General features: G+C 42.3%; 1 protein-coding gene across 1 annotated transcript; it reads left to right on the top strand.

The window, feature by feature from the left end:
* Positions 1–3,243: 3,243 nt before the first annotated feature.
* Positions 3,244–14,294, top strand: TUBB6 (tubulin beta 6 class V). Its single transcript, XM_045008045.1, has 4 exons — positions 3,244–3,442; positions 4,279–4,387; positions 5,533–5,643; positions 12,718–14,294. Exons 1-4 carry the CDS (start codon positions 3,386–3,388, stop codon positions 13,779–13,781), a joined length of 1,341 nt encoding a protein of 446 aa, XP_044863980.1. The 5' UTR covers positions 3,244–3,385; the 3' UTR covers positions 13,782–14,294.
* Positions 14,295–21,065: the final 6,771 nt, after the last annotated feature.

Here is a 21,065-nt window from a genome sequence, read left to right on the forward strand (position 1 = left end):
TTGGCAGGGCAGGGGGTGTGGGGCTGGCTGCAAGCAGGGCAGGGGGTGCGGCAGGGGCTGGTGTGGGCAGGGCAGGGGGTGCGGCAGGGGCCGGTGTTGGCAGGGCAGGGGGTGTGGCAAGGGCTGGCTGCAAGCAGGGCAGGGGGTGCGGCAGGGGCCGGTGTTGGCAGGGCAGGGGATGTGGGGCTGGCTGCAAGCAGGGCAGGGGGTGTGGCAGGGGCTGGTGTGGGCAGGGCAGGGGGTGTGGGGCTGGCTGGAGGCAGGGCAGGGGAGTGCGGCAAGGGCTGGCTGCAGGCAGGGGCTGGCTGGAGACAGGGTGGCGAGTACTCATAGGGAGAGCGGCTCAGAGCAGCCTGAGCAGCAGGACGCAGCCCAGGCCCAGCAGAGCAGCCGGGGACCCACCATGCAGCAGCGGGAGCCCCAGGGCCAGGGGAGCAGCAGCAGCAGCAACAGGGTCCATGCCCAGGGCCAGGCAGTGGCACACATATCTCCCGCAGCACAGTGCCCCCGGCTGCCAGAGGAGGAATTACATCACTTCCCAGCCCGAGGCCGTCAAAGCCACAGTGCCCGCTCGCAGGGAAGCGGGTTAACAACCGGTTCTAAAACTGCTTCAAAATTTAACAACCGATTTGCGCGAACCGGCTCCAGCTCACCACGGCACATAAACACCTTAAAACATGGCCCTTAGGCTCCTGCATAATTTACAGTAATTAAGACTATACTCAAGTACTTAAACACATTTCTTAGGTCTCTGCTGGATGGAGTGGTCAGCCCCTTCCAGGATCAAAGCTATGAACAACTTAGGAGGAGTGCATTTACCTCAGATATATACAGGGTATAAAGGAGGTTGAATCTCATAACTTGCCTTTAACCAGACTACAGGCTGAGTAAGCATTAACATGGATGACAGAGGAGCAGTGAGGATGTTTACATTCAATGACTATCAGGTTGTTGCTGGAATGTTTTCCCCTGGGCCTAGCAGACTGATACCAGGAAAAAGGAGTGAGATTCCAGGCTGATTCAAGCCAGGCTGATCACTAATGCATATTTCACCTTTTGGAAAATGCGTGCAAATGGGCCAATTTCTGCTCTCCTTGCTCACACCAATAGTTCTTATGGCTACAATGGGACTATTTGTGGGAATAAGGCAAGAAGGTTTGGCACCTAAACATTGTTTGTTTGATCAGCTGCTACTTATAGCCAGCACATGTACATTTAGTGGATATATACAATGATTTGTTTGTGCAATTAATAAAGTCTTTTGGAAGCTATTGTTGTGCTCATGCAAAGCACACGGGATCTTTATAGAGGAAGGCAAATACACAGCATTTATTGAAAATACAACAGTTAGCATATGCTTTTTAGTTTCACACGCACATACACATACACACACATATATATATATAGTCCTGCAGTGATGTTTATAGTTACTAGGTTGTTGTAGCTCGAGTCAATTTAATGGTCAATTAGATCGAGCATGAGTGTGGAGCTGAGCTCTTGTTGGTCGTGATCCGATGCGCCGAGGCTTTGCAGGACTGAACCCAGAGTTTCATAGCAAAACACCCCAGCTTTATAGTTGTAATTTTTTATTTGAGTTAATGCATTTTGCAATGTTATCCTGTAATTATTAGTCCTTAAGTGGTGGTATTATTTGATGGTTATTGTCGGGCTTTCCATTGTTATTTCCTATTTGTTGTCTTGCCTTTGGGGGTGCCTGCTTTACCTCTGAGGTTGTCAATGCTGCTAACATGTTTAGCATCGGATACAATGGATGTTTTCTGATTGTTTCCTGGTCTTTTAATTTTTTTTACTTTTTTTTTATCATCTGGACATTTGTGATGGCTTTTACACCTTATCTTTTTCTGATGCATGCATTCCTTATTTACACAAACAACTTTTTACAGAAACCTTTAAAGGTATACAGACTGCAGTATTGTATATTTAGCAGAATACATTGTAAATTAAGCCCTGCTAACTCTTATAATTAAAACAATTTACATTGGGGCTTCAGGCCCTTAACATTTTTTAAATTTCCTTAATATAGATACAATACAAGATCCTGTCTTTTACTTACTAAAACCTTAAAACAAAGAAATGTATATTTAACTAGAGTGCCTAATTTGTAATACATATAGGAAACCACAGTAGACATTATAACTTATCCTAAAACAAAAAGGTGACCATAATTAGTTATAAGGATTGTTTTGGTCTGTCATTCCTTTCTGCTATTCAAAAAGGGTGGCTGACAGGATGAAATTAAATTATACATTAATTCTTATGAGACATTATAAAATCCTGCTCCTACATTATTTGGATTAAAGGTGGCCATCATGCTGGCCAATATTGCCTCAAAGTTGCCTTGTACTCACTCATCTATCTGTTGTCTTTTGTCTTAGATTGTTAGCCCTTTTTGTTCTCTTTGTACAGTGCCTAGCACAATAGGGTCTTGGTCCATGACTAGGGCTTCTAACCACAACAGTGATATAAAAATAACTATAGATTTGCAAGATTATGATTGTTATAAGTGGTGTATGATTGAGCGGTCTGAGCACAGGATGCGGTACCAATCCTAGCCCTGACACTTAAGGCCTGATGTTGCAAACCCATCCTCATGCAAATATCCCCGTGAAGACAATGGTTTCCTTCCATGTAAAACTGGATAGCACTTCTTTCACAGGGGTATTGTGATGCTAACTAACCTGATAGCTGCAAACTATTGTCAAGATTAAAAGCAAAATGTGGGTTTGTGTAGGAGTGAACTGACTCCATGTGAGAAATATTTGGGACTTTTATTGTAAATGTCAAACATGCAGGTATGTGCTAAGATACTAATCACACAACGTGAGAGCAATTAATTATTTCCCTACTTATCTAATGCTAAAATTTAAAAAAAGTATTATGAAAATGTAGCCACCAAACTTGGGGGGAAAAAGCTATTTAACCTGCTCTCGGTAAAGTACAGTCACTTGTGTTCAATTTTGATGTGATGATTATGTCCATAAATTATTGTTACTTTGGTATTATTTTATTTATCTTGTCTATTATAAATAGACACTTTTGAGTAAGGAAAATGCAAGCTCCCAAATGGTTAATGTGTTAGCCTGTTCCACTCTTGGCCTCTTGACATCATTCTGGACCAGAAATGAAAGATGAGATGAAATGCCATTCACACAGAGCTCCAGCCCCAGTGGAGGCTGGCCAAAGCCAGTTGCTCAGCCTGAGCTGGCTATTTTTGCAGTGAAGTTGCACAGTGAGCTGAGCTGGGAGGGAAGAGCACAGTCCAAGAGCCAATAAAACACTTCTTGAGCCAGAGACGCACTGCACATAGCTGAACTCTGCAAAGAGTCTGTGAGTGAGAGTGAGAGAGAGACTTATAAGTATCACAATGAGGGAAATTGTCCACATCCAGGCTGGCCAGTGTGGAAATCAAATTGGAACTAAGGTAAGAGATCTTTTCCTCCTCTAAATAGTATCCTCATTATTTCCTAAGAACGGCATGTAGGGAAATGTAGTTGTTTTTGAAGATGACATGTTTTGTTGTACAATGGTACCACAGCTGCTTTTTAAGTCTTTCAGCAGCACAACGAAAAGTTCTGCAAAGCAGCAAGGCGTGTCATTGCCTTAGGATGTTTTTATCTTGAGAAATTCTGGGATGATGAGTAGATTTTCCTCTGATATCTATGGCCCTTTAGAGGGAGTGTTTTTCTCACAACAAAAAGTTTGGACTCTGACGTCTCTTGGGGTCAGTGCATACAGACCAGAGAGCTGGAAAACTAGCAAAAGTTGCCTCCTTCATGTGACCATAAAAGGCTTTTGAAAAACTACAAGTAATAGCCCCCCCCAAAAATTTTTTTTAAAAAAATAGAGTAGTGGGTCAAAGAAAAAAAAGCAGCAAAAATAAAAGCAACCACCAGTAAAATAGCCCTGCAAACAGTTTGTGATGTTAACCGTTGCTTGTGTTGGTTTTAAATCCTGGGGTAGATCTGCTGCCAGGCTTTTGTCTCTCTCTCCAACCCCACCCCATCTCCTCTCTGCTGGTCAGGCCAGGGGCAGGGCGGGGCTCAGGGAAGCAGCTCTCAGACATGCCAAGAATCCGGCAGCTGTTAGGGCAAGGCATGCCTCCAAGGGCTTCCCAGTCCCTGCCCAATGTGGGTGGGTTTGGATTATTTTGACATTGGTAAAAGAAGGAACACAGGGTTGGGGTTTTTTTGGTGAGAACAGATCTGCTCACGTCTTCCTTTAACCAAGTTTCTCTCCCTTTTTCTGTTCCTCCCTAAGTTTTGGGAAGTGATCAGTGATGAACATGGCATCGACCCAACAGGAGGCTACGCTGGTGACTCAGCACTGCAGCTGGAGAGAATCAATGTCTACTATAATGAATCATCCTGTAAGTGTGCTGCCGCCGCCGCCGGAGGAGGGGCGAGGAGAGTGATGTTAAAATGGTGAAGAAAGCAAAGGTTTACTCATAGCTTCAGCTACAAAACTTGATTAGACATGTATGCATTGTCTTCCAATCAACCACCCATCCCAACATCTGCTGTGACTCCCTCTCTCTAGGCAGCAGGAAGGAAATGGTGCACACAGCTCTGAATTTATTTTTGTTTGCTAGGAGTTTTTGCTTGTGAATATATGATTAAGTCACGTAAACGTGTCTATTGATCATCTGACACCACTAAGCAGTTTATAATGTGAGCTTGTCCCCAGAGTACACTGACTATGAGTTCGAAAGCTAAGAAAGGTTAGGCCTCAGGAGGTATGGGAAGTGGTGGTGACTCACTAAGATGGCAGTGTTCCCTGAATGCTGGGAATCAATACCCCAGTATGGTGTTAGTGGGTACTGTGCTGCTGAAGAGGTTTCGTCCCTATGGGTTGTAAAACTGATATCCGGATCACTTGTGCACATTCAAGATCCCTGGCACTTTTTGCAAATTGTGGGAGCGTGTTGTTCTGGACAAATTTCAGATCGGGTAATTCTTTCTACCTAAATTCCCCCTACAGTTACAATTGGGTAAAACATTTTTCACTTCCTGTTATTAACTGTTGTACTGTATAGTGGTGGTGTGTGCTGTTAAACAGCTGCTGTTTTCCACCTCCCAGAAGTGGCTCCATTTCAGTGGTGGATGCAAGTGGTTCTTTACATTTATAAAATATCTGGGGATTATTTGAATAAAACACCCTCTACTCATGTAATATATGATAAACTGTTTACCAAGAACATGTAACCTATATTTTCCCAGATAATTGCAAATATGGATATCAACTGGTAGAAGAACAGTTTTTAAAATGTAATTTAGATGGATGAATGACAAAAAAACAACGAATTTTAAGTCAGCTGCTAAACCAGAAGTGATTTTTTCCTATAATGTTTGAGAGGAAAGACACCTATATAGGAATACAAGTTGTATCACGATACATGAGCAAGCTAAGAATGTTACATACTATGACATATAATTTGTTTATATATTAAGAAATATAATAGAAGGAACTTAGCCTATTTCAGTATACTAAGGATGTCTTTAATTTTTATTGTAGCACAGAAATATGTACCCAGAGCAGTCTTAGTGGACTTGGAGCCAGGAACCATGGACAGTGTGAGATCTGGTCCGTTTGGTCAACTGTTTCGACCTGATAATTTCATCTTTGGTATGTGGATATCATGTTTTCCTTTTAAAACATGTGCTCAATTACCAAGAAATTAACTGTCAAAATGTACTTTGGGATAGAGGGGACAGAAGAACTTACATTTTTTTATTTAAACAGCTGTAAGCAGCCGTTAGTAAAAATAAGTTTGGTAGTTGAACAGTACAGTTCAATTATCCAAATATCAGCCGTCCAAAAAAACCAAAACAAAACAAAAATCCAAAAGAGGGTCAAACATTGCTCTATTAATTACATTGACAATTTTCTGAATTACACAAACATACTAAATGTTTCCCATGACTTTCTGATACTCTAAATTGTGCTATATTAATTGAACTTACAGGGTTCCTGTACTTCTATTAAAAGGGAAATTCTGCAGGGGGAAAAAGGGAACTGCTCTCTCTCACAAATTCCACTATTAGTTGGAGCCATAGTTTTATATAAATTCCATGGGCATTAAATTCTTCACTGACCATGGAATTTCTTACTTTTTCAGTAGGTCAGTGAGCAGTATAGTCAGAAATGGAAGAAAAACTGTGTGCAAAGCAGATTAGGTGCAACCGCATGCTGGTGTAGTTGTTTTTATTCTAGTAAAATAAGAAACCAGCTCAAAACCAAACAGAACTGTCACTCTGAAAGCAAACAGGGAGATTCCATCGAGTGAGAATGTTTTCAACTTTATATTTCTGTAGCACCTTCAATCTGAGATTCACCAAGCACTTTGAAACACTAGTGAATTAAACCTCACAATACCCCCTTTCAAGTTAGAGAGTATTATCACACCCATTTTACAGATGAGGAAACTCAAGCATCTGTAGGTTAAGTGTCCAGGCAGAACTATCACTAGAACCACTATCTCCTGGTTCTCAGTTCTATGCCTTAACCACAAAACCATTCCCCAAATTATTGTTAGGCTGCAACATACAAATTGGTGTGCTATGTCAACATACGGAAGGTGTCAAACATAAGCATGGGAAATGTAAATATTAGGCTGGTAGCAGAAAAGGAAACAAACCCCAAGACTTTGCACCCGAGCAGGGGAATAAGAAGCTATACACTTTCAAAGACCTTAAAATGTTTACCTGCTTTTGTAACAGTATCCCCATTCCCTTTCCAGACATTAAACTTCCCGGCAATTATGGTAAAGGGGGTGTGTGTTCCTCTAAAATGCTTTTAAATTATAGTAAGCAGAGGTGGGTCTGAACCAAAACCACAGATCCAAACAACCTGAAACTTTGGAGAACTTTGTTTCTGAACCCAAACTTCACAACTGCTCCGTTTTTCAATAGTGGGCCAAACCAAACCCATGAAAATGAACTGATCTACACTTCTGAAAAGTCTGAATCAGAACTTTGCAGCTTGGAACCATCTCAAAACACAGCAAAATAAATTAAAAACTTCTTGAACAGCCCTCTACCACATTATACTCTCTTCCTGCTAAACTAACAATGAGCTAAGAGCATGTGATCAGTTGGTGTCCCATGCTGGGCCTAATGCCAGCATCAAGCACTGTCCTACAAATCTGGTGAATGGGTGCCTTAGAACGGAAATGGAAATGGAAATCTACCGTGTCAAAAGCCAACAAAGTCCCCCCCCCATCTCTTTATTTATTATTTTATATCTCACAAAGGTTTCTGTGGCAGAGACTGGTGATTCTGTATTTGCCGTATCTCAGACCCATGGTTATAGAGAGGGGTTTGTTCCTAAACACAGCTTTTTGCTTTTTTTTTTTAATCAGAACTTATAGCTGTAGCACATCAGAATGCAAGAGTAGGTCAGTTAAAGTGCATCAAATGCCTTAGATTTCTCTGTGCATGTCGGGCCTGAACCTGCATCCCTTGCACACCCAAAATTTCCACTGAAGTCAGTGGGAGTAAAAGTTTACATTAACAAGCTTATTGACCTAAAATATGAATAAGCACAAGGAAAATAATTCCTCGTTCATATGAGGCAGCAAGTTTGCTGGTTATAGCATTGGACTGGGATGAGAAGACTAATTTCCCTTCCCAGGTTCCTCATCCATTCTCAATCCTCTTCTCCCCAGTAAATCTCTCTCCTTCTCCTTGCTTCAGTCTCTTTGACTAGCCATTCCCAGTCCCCTGCCCCCCACACCAGCTTGTTGGTAGCTCTTTCTCCTCTCCCCCACTGGTTCTTAGTCCCAGTCTCCTTGTCCAGACAGTCCCGGTCACCCGACCTCCCCCCAGTTCCTTATCTAATCTCAGTGTTATCATCCCCCAGCCAACTAGCCCCCAGCCCTCCCCGCCCCATTTTCCCTCACTGTCTCCCAGTCTCCTCACCTTCTTCCCCAGCTCCTGGTCTCCTTCTCAAACTAGTCCTAGCCTCCCTGCCCAACCAGTGTCAATCCCAGTTTAGCCACTCCCCCCAGGTCCCAGTCAGTCCCTCTCTCCCCCTCCCCCCGCAGTCCCAGTCTCAGCAGGCTCCTTGTTCCAATCTATTCCTTTCCCTCTCCCCAGTCCAGTGTTTGTTCCCTTTGTGTTTGAATCAGTGTCCTCCTCCAAGCTGCCAGTGGGGGTGTGAGAGTGCACAAGTACCTGCGTGTGCACAGGAGAGACAGGTGCCCTATCAGTTCTGATGCCTGCTCCCACTGTGCCTGGAGGAGTTACAGCACAGGGCTGGAATATGCTCATTCCAGGGAGGATTACAGCACAGGGCTGGACCATGCTCATTTGCTCTCTGGAGATGACACGTGCACAGTATGGTCAGTACTAGGAGCTTGAGCATGTTCAGCGAGGATGGAATTTTCAGAGATTTTAACTGCTAAAAATTAAATAAATCTCTGAGCATATGCAAACTAACTTTTTTCAAAGGCTTATACCCTGACCAAATGTGGGCAGAGTTTCATGAGGATAGCAAAAAGTGAAATCCTGAGACAAAGGCCACCCCACAGTCAAAGCACGGGAGCACTAGAGATGTTCAAAGAAAAGGTTGCCAGAATTTTTTTTAACATGGGCAAAATAATGTATTTTCCCGTAGCCTCATTCTCAGAAATGGCTGTACAATGTTGGCTGAAATGTTGCAAAAATAATTCAGCCTGGGGCAGTAAGCCAGCATGGAAAATTTCAGCCCAAACAGTTACAGTTTGGCAAAGTTATAAGCCACTGAAAACTGGGTCTTACAGTGGGAATTGTTCCACAATGTTAATAGTAGACTCTGTGTTTGATCAGTAGGATCTAACACAATTGTGTTTGGTGGTAAGTATAATTTACCACAGTCTGTATGAGTAAACTGATGGGCATCTACTTGAGCCTAATAAACTGCAAATTTTCGCATCATAGTGTCATAAGCTATAACAATTTATTGAATCTAATGAAAATGTGAAACTGATCATTCAGAATGTTCAAAATACAGCAAAACATCTTCTAAAGTCCCCAGATTTAATATTCGATCACGAGAGAGCAATTTGTATGCTGGTCAACTCCAATATAAATATTTTAAGTAAAACATTAAGTAATGTTTTCTTACAACTTGAGCCTTTTTGTTTTTCCATCTGTGATTTAATACTGTCATCAGACAATTGCAGGTTAAAAATATACAGCCTTCTGTCAGCTGTTTATTTTATAGTAGGTTATGTTTGTTCCCTCTATCCATCCTTTATGAGACCAGTTTTCATTGCCTTGGATTTGTTTACAAGATTAAAATTACAAAATTAAATGGAAAAAATCATGCATTTGTTTGCATTATTTAACTCAAAGCTAAAAAAAAGTCTCCTATTGGTGAGCAGGATGAGATCATATCTCTGCATTGTCACAGATTTATTGACTCAATGAGGTAAAATAAGTGTTCCTAAGGTCAAAAGATACCCATAACTATCTACATAAAAGGAGGGAAAATAAGTATAATCTTTGCTATTTAATTTCTTTGTACTGAACAAATCACATGCACCTACCTTTCCTGAGCAATTTGCCTTTTTCTGCTTCATTCCCCATCAATTTTTTTTGCTTCCGTTCATGCTTTATCACTATTCCCATCTCTGAGCCACATTCTGCTACCGGGACAATTTTCAGAGAAAGATACTAAACTTAGAATCTTTTGTTAGGATCCTACAAGATACACAGCACAGTAGTATCTGTTTGTTAGATGCTGCCTGATGGGCTGCAGTAGACACAGGAGGTGGTTAGCTCAAGCAGAGCAAGGACAATTTTTATCTTATTCAGTGCTGGGATGATATTGTTTTGCAGTCTGCACAGCTGGACAGGAAATTCAGAACTTCCCACATTCTCAAGAGAGAGGAAGCTATAACAACGTATAGAACAATGTCTTAGCTAACCAATAATGGAACAAGGAAACTGAAATTGGTATGGTGAAGTTACAAGATATTTAAACAATACCCAAACCAGCAGTTTAGCTGACCCGATGGTTTTGCAGCAGCGCATCACAGCGCATGGACTGGGGCTTAAAACTGGTCATGGACAGTGGGTAGATGGTGGAAAGGAGTGGGGCAGAGCTGTGAAAGATGGAAGCTGGGTCTGATTCTGCAACTATTACTCATGCTGAGTAGCATTTAATCATAAAAGTAGTCCCACTGAGTTCATGGGACTATTCATAAAAGTAGTAAGAGGAGCGTAAAAACCTGGTCCTCTATTAGCACCTTTTGTTATCCGGTTAGTAGAACAACACTGAAACAACACAGGGAAGGCGCTCCCATAGCATCCATATTGTAATGGGAGGGGAAAATGTGGCATGGAGAGAGAAAACATAAGCTGAGGAAAAGTTGGAGGCCCAATCTTATAGGTTGCTGAGCAACAATGAGAGGTGCTGAATGTCCTCAGCTCCTACTGAAATTAATGAAAGTTGAGGGCACTCAGTACCTGCTAGACATTTTCAGTAACTTGCAAGATCAGACCTTTGGCCCCTGTTTACACCAACATCATGATTCAGGCCAGTTACTTAAGTAAAGACGCATAGTTGTGGTTACATCAAGTTAATTATAGCATTGTATCTTGGCATAAAATCCAGTTTCAGAAGGTCAGCTTCATCCTTGAATGAAATTGTATTCCCTGCTTGAAACCAGCAACCACATGAAACATTAACATACTTTAATTTAAAAGATTTGTGTCTACGATTTGGTGGCGTATGCATCATATTCTTTATAAAAAGCGAGCTTTTAAATGTGAACAAATGCTAGCTTTGTGTTTATGGAATAAACTGGATTAGGGGTATTAAAAGCCTCTAAAGCAAGGAGTCAAGTTTATTTCTAGATCTGTTTTGGAGAAGGCAAAATACAGAGACAAAATTCACTGAATATAAACAAAAGCTACCAGTAACATAAGACAACAGTAAACATTTTAACAACTCAAATTTTCTTAAAATAGCTTAACAAAACAGGAGAGTTTCTTCAAAGTGAAGCTCAAACCCCCAGTTCTCTATGAAGTGCTGCAATTTTAAAATCTAGGGCCTAATTCTGCATCTCGCACAGTCATTTACACCAGTGTAAAGTGAGAAACCTGTGTGTAAAATACTACCAGACGACGGTAGAGCCATGTTTTGCAAGCAGGGAGGCAATGTATTGATGAATACACTCCTCTTCTTTGTCCCACCGAGCTGGCACTGACCACCCATAATGCACCCCCTGCCCTGGCACTGCAACCCTAATCCCTGCGTGGTGCTGCAGAGGGGAGACCCAGAGGAGGGGTGGGGGTTGGAGAATCAGTCTGCCCCATGCTCACCCAGCAGCAGTCACTCCTGTCCTGTGAGGCTGGACCTGGCTGCCCACTCCAGGCATTGCCACACGGTGCATGGGTTGCAGCATCACTCAGGCTTGGCAGGGCTACCCCTCCAGAGGAGCGGCCAAGCCAAATGTGAGAGAGTGGCATTGTGACATGGCACTAGGGTTACCAATTTTGGTTGGACATATTCCTGGAGGTTTCATCACGTAACAATCTTTAATGAAAGATTAATTTTTAATTCCTGGAGACTCCAGGACAATCCTGGAGGATTGTCAACCCTACATGGCACATGGGGGTCACAGCACCCTGCGACCCCATGTGCCATGTCATAATGCCTGGAATGGGAAGCCAGGCTCAGCCCTGCAGGACAGGAGCCATCGTTGCTGGGTGAGAGTGGGGTAGACTCAGTCTCCAGCCCTGTGTGAAAAGGTGCCACACATACACTTAAAGGTCATGAGTGAGGGGTGTCGATCAACTCCCCCATCCCCACTGGCCCCACTGCCAGATGAGGATAGTTGTGTTTTGAACTCACTTTGCACTGGAGTCAGTGCGGATAGAAGACGCAAGCACAAGGCCATGAAAAATAAATTAATGGGCATGGAAACTGAAACACACTCTCTTATGCCTAGAATTGGGCCATCCACATCAGGGATGCCTGGATGAGGCACAATGGGCAAAGCAACATGTGAAACTTGCTCTAAAACTGCCCATTGCTACAACTCTTCTGCGGATGTATAGAGAGGTTCGGTTTCTGAGTTTTTTAATCTGGCACCTTTGTGCTAAAGATCACAAAATATACATTAAAATGACAAGATTCACAACAGATTAGGACATTAAAAGGAATTTAGGTTTTAAAGCATTTAGGGAAGTATAAAGCAATGCATTCATTATTATTTTTAAATCTTTCAGTGGTTTTATTTTTTATTTTTATTTATATTTAAAAGAATACCATTCCCTCTGCGGAGTCTACAATTCAAATATTGTTAATCAATGGGAACTAAAAAGTTGAAATTATTAGACATGACCATGAAACAGACTAGCCAATTTTCACTATCCAAGCTGAGAGAAAATCAGGAAGTAAATTCAACTAAACTTAGTAACTAAAGATAAAGTTCAGTTAATATTTGGAATAATATTTGGAAAACCTAATTTCCTCTTCAGTGTCTGTCAGAAATCACAGCTAACATAATTAACAATACGTTTTTGTGTGCTCATTGTCAAAAAATGCCACTACTGATTCTTCTGTACATATTTGTAAGGAAGACCAGAGAGTATGATTTACTAGCTCACAAATTTAGAACAATTCATTGTATGTGATTTGAGATCATCAAGCCTCCAACCGTCAAACCCTATCAGTAATATTTTCTTCCTTTATCCTATATTATTTCAGGACAAACAGGTGCAGGAAATAACTGGGCCAAAGGACACTATACAGAAGGAGCAGAGCTGGTAGATTCAGTGCTTGATGTTGTAAGAAAAGAATGTGAACACTGTGATTGCTTGCAAGGATTTCAGCTCACTCATTCCCTTGGAGGAGGAACAGGTTCTGGCATGGGAACGCTACTCATCAGCAAAATCCGAGAGGAATATCCTGATAGGATAATGAATACATTTAGTGTCATGCCCTCTCCAAAAGTCTCTGACACAGTGGTGGAGCCTTATAATGCTACACTCTCAGTCCACCAGCTGGTTGAAAACACAGATGAAACCTACTGCATTGATAATGAAGCTTTGTATGACATTTGTTTCCGCACCCTGAAGCTCACCACCCCGACGTATGGAGATTTAAACCATTTGGTGTCCGCTACAATGAGTGGAGTAACTACATCATTGCGTTTTCCAGGCCAGCTAAATGCTGACCTTCGAAAACTGGCAGTAAATATGGTGCCATTCCCACGCCTTCACTTTTTCATGCCAGGGTTTGCTCCTTTGACAGCCCGAGGCAGTCAGCAATACCGAGCACTCACTGTTCCAGAGCTCACTCAACAGATGTTCGATGCCAAAAACATGATGGCAGCCTGTGACCCAAGACATGGACGATATTTAACAGTGGCAACAGTATTCCGAGGTCCCATGTCCATGAAAGAGGTTGATGAGCAGATGCTGGCCATCCAAAACAAGAATAGCAGCTATTTTGTGGAATGGATCCCAAATAATGTCAAAGTGGCAGTTTGTGACATCCCACCCCGTGGCCTCAAGATGGCCTCCACCTTCATTGGCAACAGCACAGCTATTCAAGAGCTCTTCAAAAGGATCTCTGAGCAGTTCTCTGCCATGTTCAGGAGAAAGGCTTTCCTCCATTGGTTTACAGGAGAAGGGATGGATGAGATGGAATTTACAGAAGCAGAAAGCAACATGAATGACCTGGTTTCAGAGTACCAGCAGTACCAAGAAGCTACGGCAAATGATGGAGAGGAAACATTTGAAGATGATGAGGAAGAGATCAATGAATAAAGAAATTCTGTCATACACACACTAATCTACATCAAAATTCTCAAATATGGATTTTTAAAATTAGTCTTGTATATCCATATTTAATCTCCATCCTCCTTTCTTCAAAAAATAGAGAGAAAAAAAGTAGTTTGATTCTCAGAGGTGATGAGTTTCCTTCAGCTTCCATTGACTTCAGTGGGAACTGAGGGAGATCAGCACCTCTGAAAATCACGCCACTTTTATATAGGAGGCTAATTTTAGGCATCCAATTTTAGAATTTTGGCCTAAAAGTTTAAATACAGAGATCACTAGATTTGTTTAAATAAACAAAACTTGTCTTCTATGAAAAGTTGTACAAGAGGTAGAATGGGGATGGAAAGTCATTTGAAAATAGGGCTGTCCTGTTTTCATCAACTGTGAACAGCAATAACAGCAAAAATCTTAAGGGTCTTTGAAGTGTTATTCTGTACTAAATGTATAGTACTTATGTGCCAGGAGCAGAATTTATTCATAATAAATAAAAATTTAATCATATTCTACTCTTTTGTATAGTAAATGTTGACATTGATATTTGACTTCAGACATTTAACAGCAAATCTAAATACAAATGACAAGTATCCTTTTAAGAAGAGTGTTTTCATGAGTCAGTGCTATATTGACATCAAGTGAACTGAGAACCAAAGGTCACTAGCAATGTATTCAGGAATCCTTTACCAACTTGTCCCAGAATGATCACACACAACATTTATATGAAATTCATGCACAACACTGCAGAATTTGTGTAAGCTTACCCATCCTATGATTTGAATATAAAAATATTAAAGATAGTAAAAAGGAAGCACATGTACAAACTAACTCATATGCCTTACATTCCATAAAACTGATTTATTTCAAGTACTTGGAAGAGCTCCAGGAAAGGCCAAAAGAAAAAAAAACAACAGAAAACCCAAACTCTAAAAGTTTCAGGAACCTTCTGTTTCTTTCCTTCCCCGTCCCAAAATGCTGTTTGAGCCAAAGTACTACTCAGTACTTAAAGAACTTTACAAATACTCTAGCAAAATTTAATTTTGTCCCAACATCCATCACTTCTGATAAGATTACAATATTTATTAAGTTGATTTCAGGGAGTCAGAATTTAAAAAAATTCATTAGACAAATAACTGTACTTATTTTATAAACTAAAATTGTCTACTTAGTTTTATCCATATTAAATTAAAAATGCCCTATACAACATAGTGACTCCTTGGACTGAAGAATTCAAGGTAAGGTACTAAGTGACTTAGTGCTGAGAAAGGTGGTTTGTCAGTGCCACCAGTCTGGCTTTGGGCTGTCTGTTGCCTTAGTTCCAGGGCCAATCAGCTGCCCCCCCACTCTCCACTACATGTAAGCTGCTGATCTGGTGAGCTGGAAGCCTCGCAGCCATGCCTGCATCTTTTTCAGGGCACAGTTTTATTTTTCAACATAAAACTTAAGCAAAATATCAAAACAAAAAGCAGGTCCTCTACCCATCATGGGCAATAGCTCCCAGAGGCTTTTCCCCTTATGCCTCTCAGCCTGAAAGGACATACCCTTCCCTTCAATCTCCCACCTGCAGCTGAGTTCTCAACCAGTTATAGGCATCATCTGACCTCCTTCCCAGATGGATCTGATAAATTGAAGAGGACTGGCTAACTCCTAGCCCTTAAAGATGCAAGTGGCCCTGTTACAAGTGTATACCCAGATATCCATGGACATTGGATAGGTGTACTTTAAAAGGTCAAGAAAGTGCCAACTGTAGAGCTGGCTATACTCTTTGAAATGATCAATTATGCAAAAGGAAATTAACATTACATAGCAGGAGATCACAAATTGAGTATACTATGCTGTATATTGGGGAATATGGTTTTAACACTAGATTGAGTGTTAACTAAGAATTACATAAAATTCTAAACATGCTAATGAGGACTTAACACCTAATATTATACAAAGAGGGGACTCACAGACAAATAAGTTCACTAACATTGTGGTTGTGATGGCTGTTAGGTTAAAGGAAAAGAGTGGACAAACTTCCTGTGCTCTACAGCCAGAGAGAGTAAGAGCATGCTACTGTACTAACTTGTATGATCTACAGCTACTACTCTTTCTCCCATGTAACTAGGACTTCTAGCATGGCTTTTTCTAGCTCACACTACATAAGAGCAAGTTTAAAATGTGCTCAGATATCACAATGATAGGTACCTTAAATAGCTAGGATGGGAATCTCCCAACAGCCTGCTAGCTTAGTTACAGTACATGCAATTGCTTGTGTATTGCAATACAGATTAAATTAAGGAGGGAGCATCAGCCACAGTTGACGCCATTTAAAAACAAATGGCCAGGGACAATTCTTCAAATAAGCCGTAAACCTGAGGGCTGCCAGAGGTTTGTGTGCTCATCTGGTGAACTTTAGGCAATTCTATAGCACTGTCTTTATGTGCATATTGAATTAACATCTGGAGTATCAATTCTGAACCTTTGGAGCACCATGGAGTTCTGCAATCCTACACCTCTAGCTAATTCGCCCTCTCTCAACATGAACTTCTATCTGTAGTTGTCTCTTGGGGAAGGAGAACCTCTACTGTGTACTGAGAAGGGTTCTGTTGAGAACATCTCCAGCTCTCTTTTCCTGAAGGAGGGAAAACCTGGACATCTTCCCTCTTTCTCCCCAAGTCACTTCTCAGTGGGAAAGGGCACAGGGGACCAGTTTGGGTGGAGATAGTCAAGGAGTCATGCATGGGAGTGCATCCATTCCTCCCTCCAAATCACTGCCCCACTTTCAGAATTAAAATTGAGAAGTTTCAGTAATGGGTTTGGAGAAAGGAGTTGATAACAGTACCACTGTTTCTTTTATTGTATTTTCCCAGTCCCTTCATTTGATTTTCTACCTTTACCTGCAAGCCTGGCAGTTTTTATTTTGAAACCTACCCTGCTCTGAGTCCTACCGTGTTTCTGCTCCTCCTCTTTAATCTTTATATCCTCCACCTGAGTTTTCTGTTTGTCTTTTTTCTCCTCTCATTTTTAGTCTATTCCCCCTTTCACCTTCCTTCCCTGGTTCCCCCGTCACCACATCTGCTAAACTAATTTATTCTGTTGTCTCCCCTGACCTCAGACAAGCTCCCTAGTCTATGTGCCAGCCACAACGTTGTACTTACCTGAGCGGTAGGCATGGGCGGCATGTGGCTCCAGCATTTGGGAAGGATATTCCCCTGGCACCCAGATTGTGGCCTCACTCACTGCTCTGCCCCAAGGCCCAACCTGGCTTGGCCTCCTCCCTGAAGCCCTGCCCACACACCATCCCATTCCGACCCAGGCCTCGCTTCTGCTTACCCCTCCCCACCCCCCCACTGCTCACCATTGCACCTCTCCTCTGCTGCGGAGGAGCGATGTGGTGGTGGGGCCTCAGGGGAGGTGGGATGGAGAAGAGAAGCAACTTGGTGAGCAGTGGGTGCCTTGGGGGAGGGGGACTGGAGAGGAATGATGCAGGAGGTGGGGTGTGTGTGGAGGAGAGGAGCAACAGTGAGTGGTGGGGGCCTTAAAGGAGGGTGGAGGAGAAGAGACACATGACAGGCAGTGGGGACCTTGAGAGGGGGAAGGTGGAAGAGAGGAGTGACTCAGTGAGCAGTGGCAACCTTGGGGGAGGGAGGGTGGAGGAGAGGAGCAACTCTGAGTGGTGGGGGCCTCAGGGAAGGGGCAGAATGAAGGCGGGCCTTGGGGGGAAAAGAGGAGTGGGGGCAGGAAGAGGAACAGCAGAGGTGGGACAGTGGCTGTTGCGGGAGGCTCAGCCTCCCTCAGCTTATTATACCCACCCATCACGGATGTAGGGGATGCCATACCAAGAAATACCAGTAGGCTCACACCTTGAGTATCACAGTCAAAGCATATCTGCCTGCCAGTGTATCTGACTGTGTGAGAGGCAGAGGGATGAGGTGGGGCTGGGCAGGGCTAGGGTAGCAATCTGAGAAGGAATGGTGGGTAGGTTGTTCTCAAGGAGCACATGCTGAGCCAGACTCTGTGAATTCCTCTAGTTTAGCCAGCCAGGCTGCTAGCATTTCCAAAAACCAAGGCAAAACAGATAAAAGGACACAAGGCCCTGGGGATGGGGCTTCTCAGCTGGTCATGCACTGAACCACTACAGGTTCCTGGTTCTGGTCCTGCCCCTGAAGTTAGTGATGTCTCATGTCCCCGCCCCGGCTTCTTACAAGGTCGGGTGGGATTTAGGCCAGGCCCTTCTCCGGTCCTCCTAGAGCACCAGGCTGAACAGTATTGAGGGGCCTATGCTTTCCCACCCCATCCTCTTGAAACCATTCTCTTGCTTCACCTGCACTCAGCTAGCAGGGGAAGGGGAGGAGAATGTCAGCCAGAGTCAGCTGGTCACCTCACCCGCAGAGTCCCTACTGGAAAAGACACCAGCATTCTGACAGATTTTCAGACAGCTTGTGAAACTGCAGCTCTGTCTGGCCACAAGCCACCTATAGCTACTGCATTAGCCTGCACTTGAGTGGGTGGATTTAGAGTCCCCTCCTTCCACCTCACATTTAAAGTTCTGTGATTTTAAGTGTTTGTAAAGGGGCAGGTGGTAAGACAGGGTTGGTTTTGCTCATCAGAACACGATAACGGCCATAGCGGGTCAGACCAATAGTCCATCTAGCCCAGTATCCTATCTTCCAAGAGTGGCTGGTGCTAGATGCTTCTCAGGGAATTAACAGAACAGAGCAATTGAGTGACCCCTCCCCTGTCATCCAGTCCCAGCATCTGGCAGTCAGAGGCATAGGGCACCTACAGCATGAGGTTGCATCCCTGACCAACCTGGTTAATAGCTATTGATGGACCTATCCTCCATGAACATATCATATTCTTTTTTTAATCCAGTTATAGCTTTGGCCTTCACAACACCCCCTGGCAATGAGCTCCACAGGTTGATTGTGCATTGTAAGTACTTTTTCACACTTCTACTTTAAAGCTGCTATTAATTTTCTTGGGTGACCTCTGAGGAGTTGTGTTACGTGAAGGGGCAAACAACATTCAGGTTTAATGTTTTCTGTTTTTGGCTCCAGCTATCTCCAGTTGGGGCCACTCTATGCTACTTTAAGGTGCAATATCTCCAGACTTATCCTAGTGATGCAATAGCAATAGAACTAGGACCATGTGAAAAGCACTACAGCTATAAAGTGGGACATGCAGCACTACATCCACTGCAGAGTCATTTAAGCAAGGCAGTCTGTGCCCAGAGAAGCTTACAATCTAAATAGGCAAGTCAATTCAATATGCAGTTGGACAGCGAGAGAAAGGATATATGTTAAAAGAAAATCCTTAGTATTCTGGATAGGTGACATCACTTTCACAGAGCTGGGATAGCAATTGCTGAAGGTTTGAGGAAGTGGAGAGACATATATATAATCCTTAGAGACTACAAATTGGTGATTCCTAACAGTAATAGTTACTAACCAAGTTAAACAAAGGAGGGGCGGGGGAAAGGTACCAATCCAAAGTATATGGAAAATAGGGCACTAGAGGATGCCCGAAGACAAGAAGTAAATCCTCCTACCTCCCACCCTGTCTTACTCTGTCAATTTAATAACTTTGTCACTGTAAGACTCTATTAATCCTGAAATTTGGTACACCGATTTTCCTTTATTATTGCGTTAGTTTATTTGAGGTGTTCCCCCACCAACACATGGTTTATTTTGCATGCTACAATACAAATATATATTTGAGTTTTTCTGAGGCAATTACTGAAGTATTTAAGCCCCACACAACAGTTATAGAAATAAATGTTTCCTAAATGGAAATATTCTCACAAACTCCCTTGTTTCCAGAATGCATGCATTTCTCCACCACCCTCTCCATTGTATTTCCTCCCATCTAATTTCCTCCACTGAAGGTTATCCTGGGAAATGCCATTACCTTTCTGCAGTGGTTGCTCAAAGTGGGACACCATCTTCTAATCCTGTTTTGACACCCAGTTTTATCTTGCACAAGAACTCCCCCCACTGAGTGAGTTAGGTGTACCTGTGTACAGGCTGAATAACGGACCCTCAGATCTGCTGTTTACAGTGTGAGCAGAATAGTTTAAATACCTCCCATTCAGAGATCAGTTCTATGGCATATTATTTATCTCTGAAGAAAAAGCTCAATTTTTAGTACTAACCTTGAGTTTGATACAATTAAAATGTTTTAAATTGTATGTTCCTTATTTAGAAGGGAGAAGGGCATTTTCTTTTTAGTCCATATAATTTGGTTGCTGACGGCAAAGGGAATTTCTTACACCCAGCACTGATGGATAGCATTAGATACTGAAGCCTTTTCTTAGCCACGCACAATGCTGAAGTGGAGAATTCTCCAGAATATGGTCAAGAGAGAAGATCATAGTTATTTATAAACTTTTGAGTCTTCAGCATTCATGAGGTTGTCAACAAGTGTATAATAAAGCATTGCCCATTAGCAGAAGTCCAAACAGTCAGAGAACAATATTTTATCATGGTCAGTTTGGCTCAGTTTGTAAATACCAATTTAAAAGACTTCACATTATGAAGGGAGGGGCAGAAAAGTTACAGGAAATAGGCCTTTCACCTACAGCTCTCTAAGGATCTACACTCATATGCAAGCCACTCATACCATCCTAGACTGCTTCTCAGAGACTATTACTGGCCATACTATCTTTTAAATCAGAATGTATTGCTGGAACCAATTAAATAGTCATTCGCTTAAACATGAAGTTTCAGTCACTAGAAAAGAAAGTGTTAATGGATTTCTTGACCATCACAAAGGAGATCAGTGGCTCAATTTTCCCGGTCTTCCTCCTCTTAAAGAGACACAAGATAATCTAGATGGACTCATCTCTTTTCAGTGATGGAGCCTGACAGTGAACTTTTCCAAAAATTAGAATTCCTTAACTGATGTAACCTGTAGTGTAGAAAACAGACTATGTGTACTGTGTTAAACTGTGTGCTGAACCTGTGCAGATAACTATTGCCTACTTGAGGTTAGAAAATCAACAAACTCAGGATTAAGCAGATTGGACACAAGTGTTCAGATATGAAAGACTGATATATTAAATATTCCACTTACTCCAGCCCTCTACAAACTTTCAAGTGCTTGTACAAAGACAGAAATACAAGGTTACTAGACTTTTTACATTTACGAAGAATAATCCTGGTGTACTACTCAGGAAAAGCTTACATTCATGTCAGTAGGAGTTTTGCTCAAATAAAGACCTCTGAGTTGGGCCAAAATTTTCTCATAAGAAATCAACCTAAAATAAATAGCAAGACAGTGTATTCAGAAAAG

The sequence above is a fragment of the Mauremys mutica genome, chromosome 2, assembly GCF_020497125.1.
Source record: "Mauremys mutica isolate MM-2020 ecotype Southern chromosome 2, ASM2049712v1, whole genome shotgun sequence".
In the NCBI taxonomy this organism is placed as follows: domain Eukaryota; kingdom Metazoa; phylum Chordata; order Testudines; family Geoemydidae; genus Mauremys; species Mauremys mutica.

Bases quoted from the DNA above. Each gene is read 5' to 3' on its own strand.
- TUBB6 (XM_045008045.1), top strand. From the start codon at position 3,386: ATGAGGGAAATTGTCCACATCCAGGCTGGCCAGTGTGGAAATCAAATT. The intron at 3,443-4,278 runs GTAAGAGATCTT...TTCCTCCCTAAG, and splicing joins GAAATCAAATTGGAACTAAG to TTTTGGGAAGTGATCAGTGA. The intron at 4,388-5,532 runs GTAAGTGTGCTG...TTTTTATTGTAG, and splicing joins CTACTATAATGAATCATCCT to CACAGAAATATGTACCCAGA.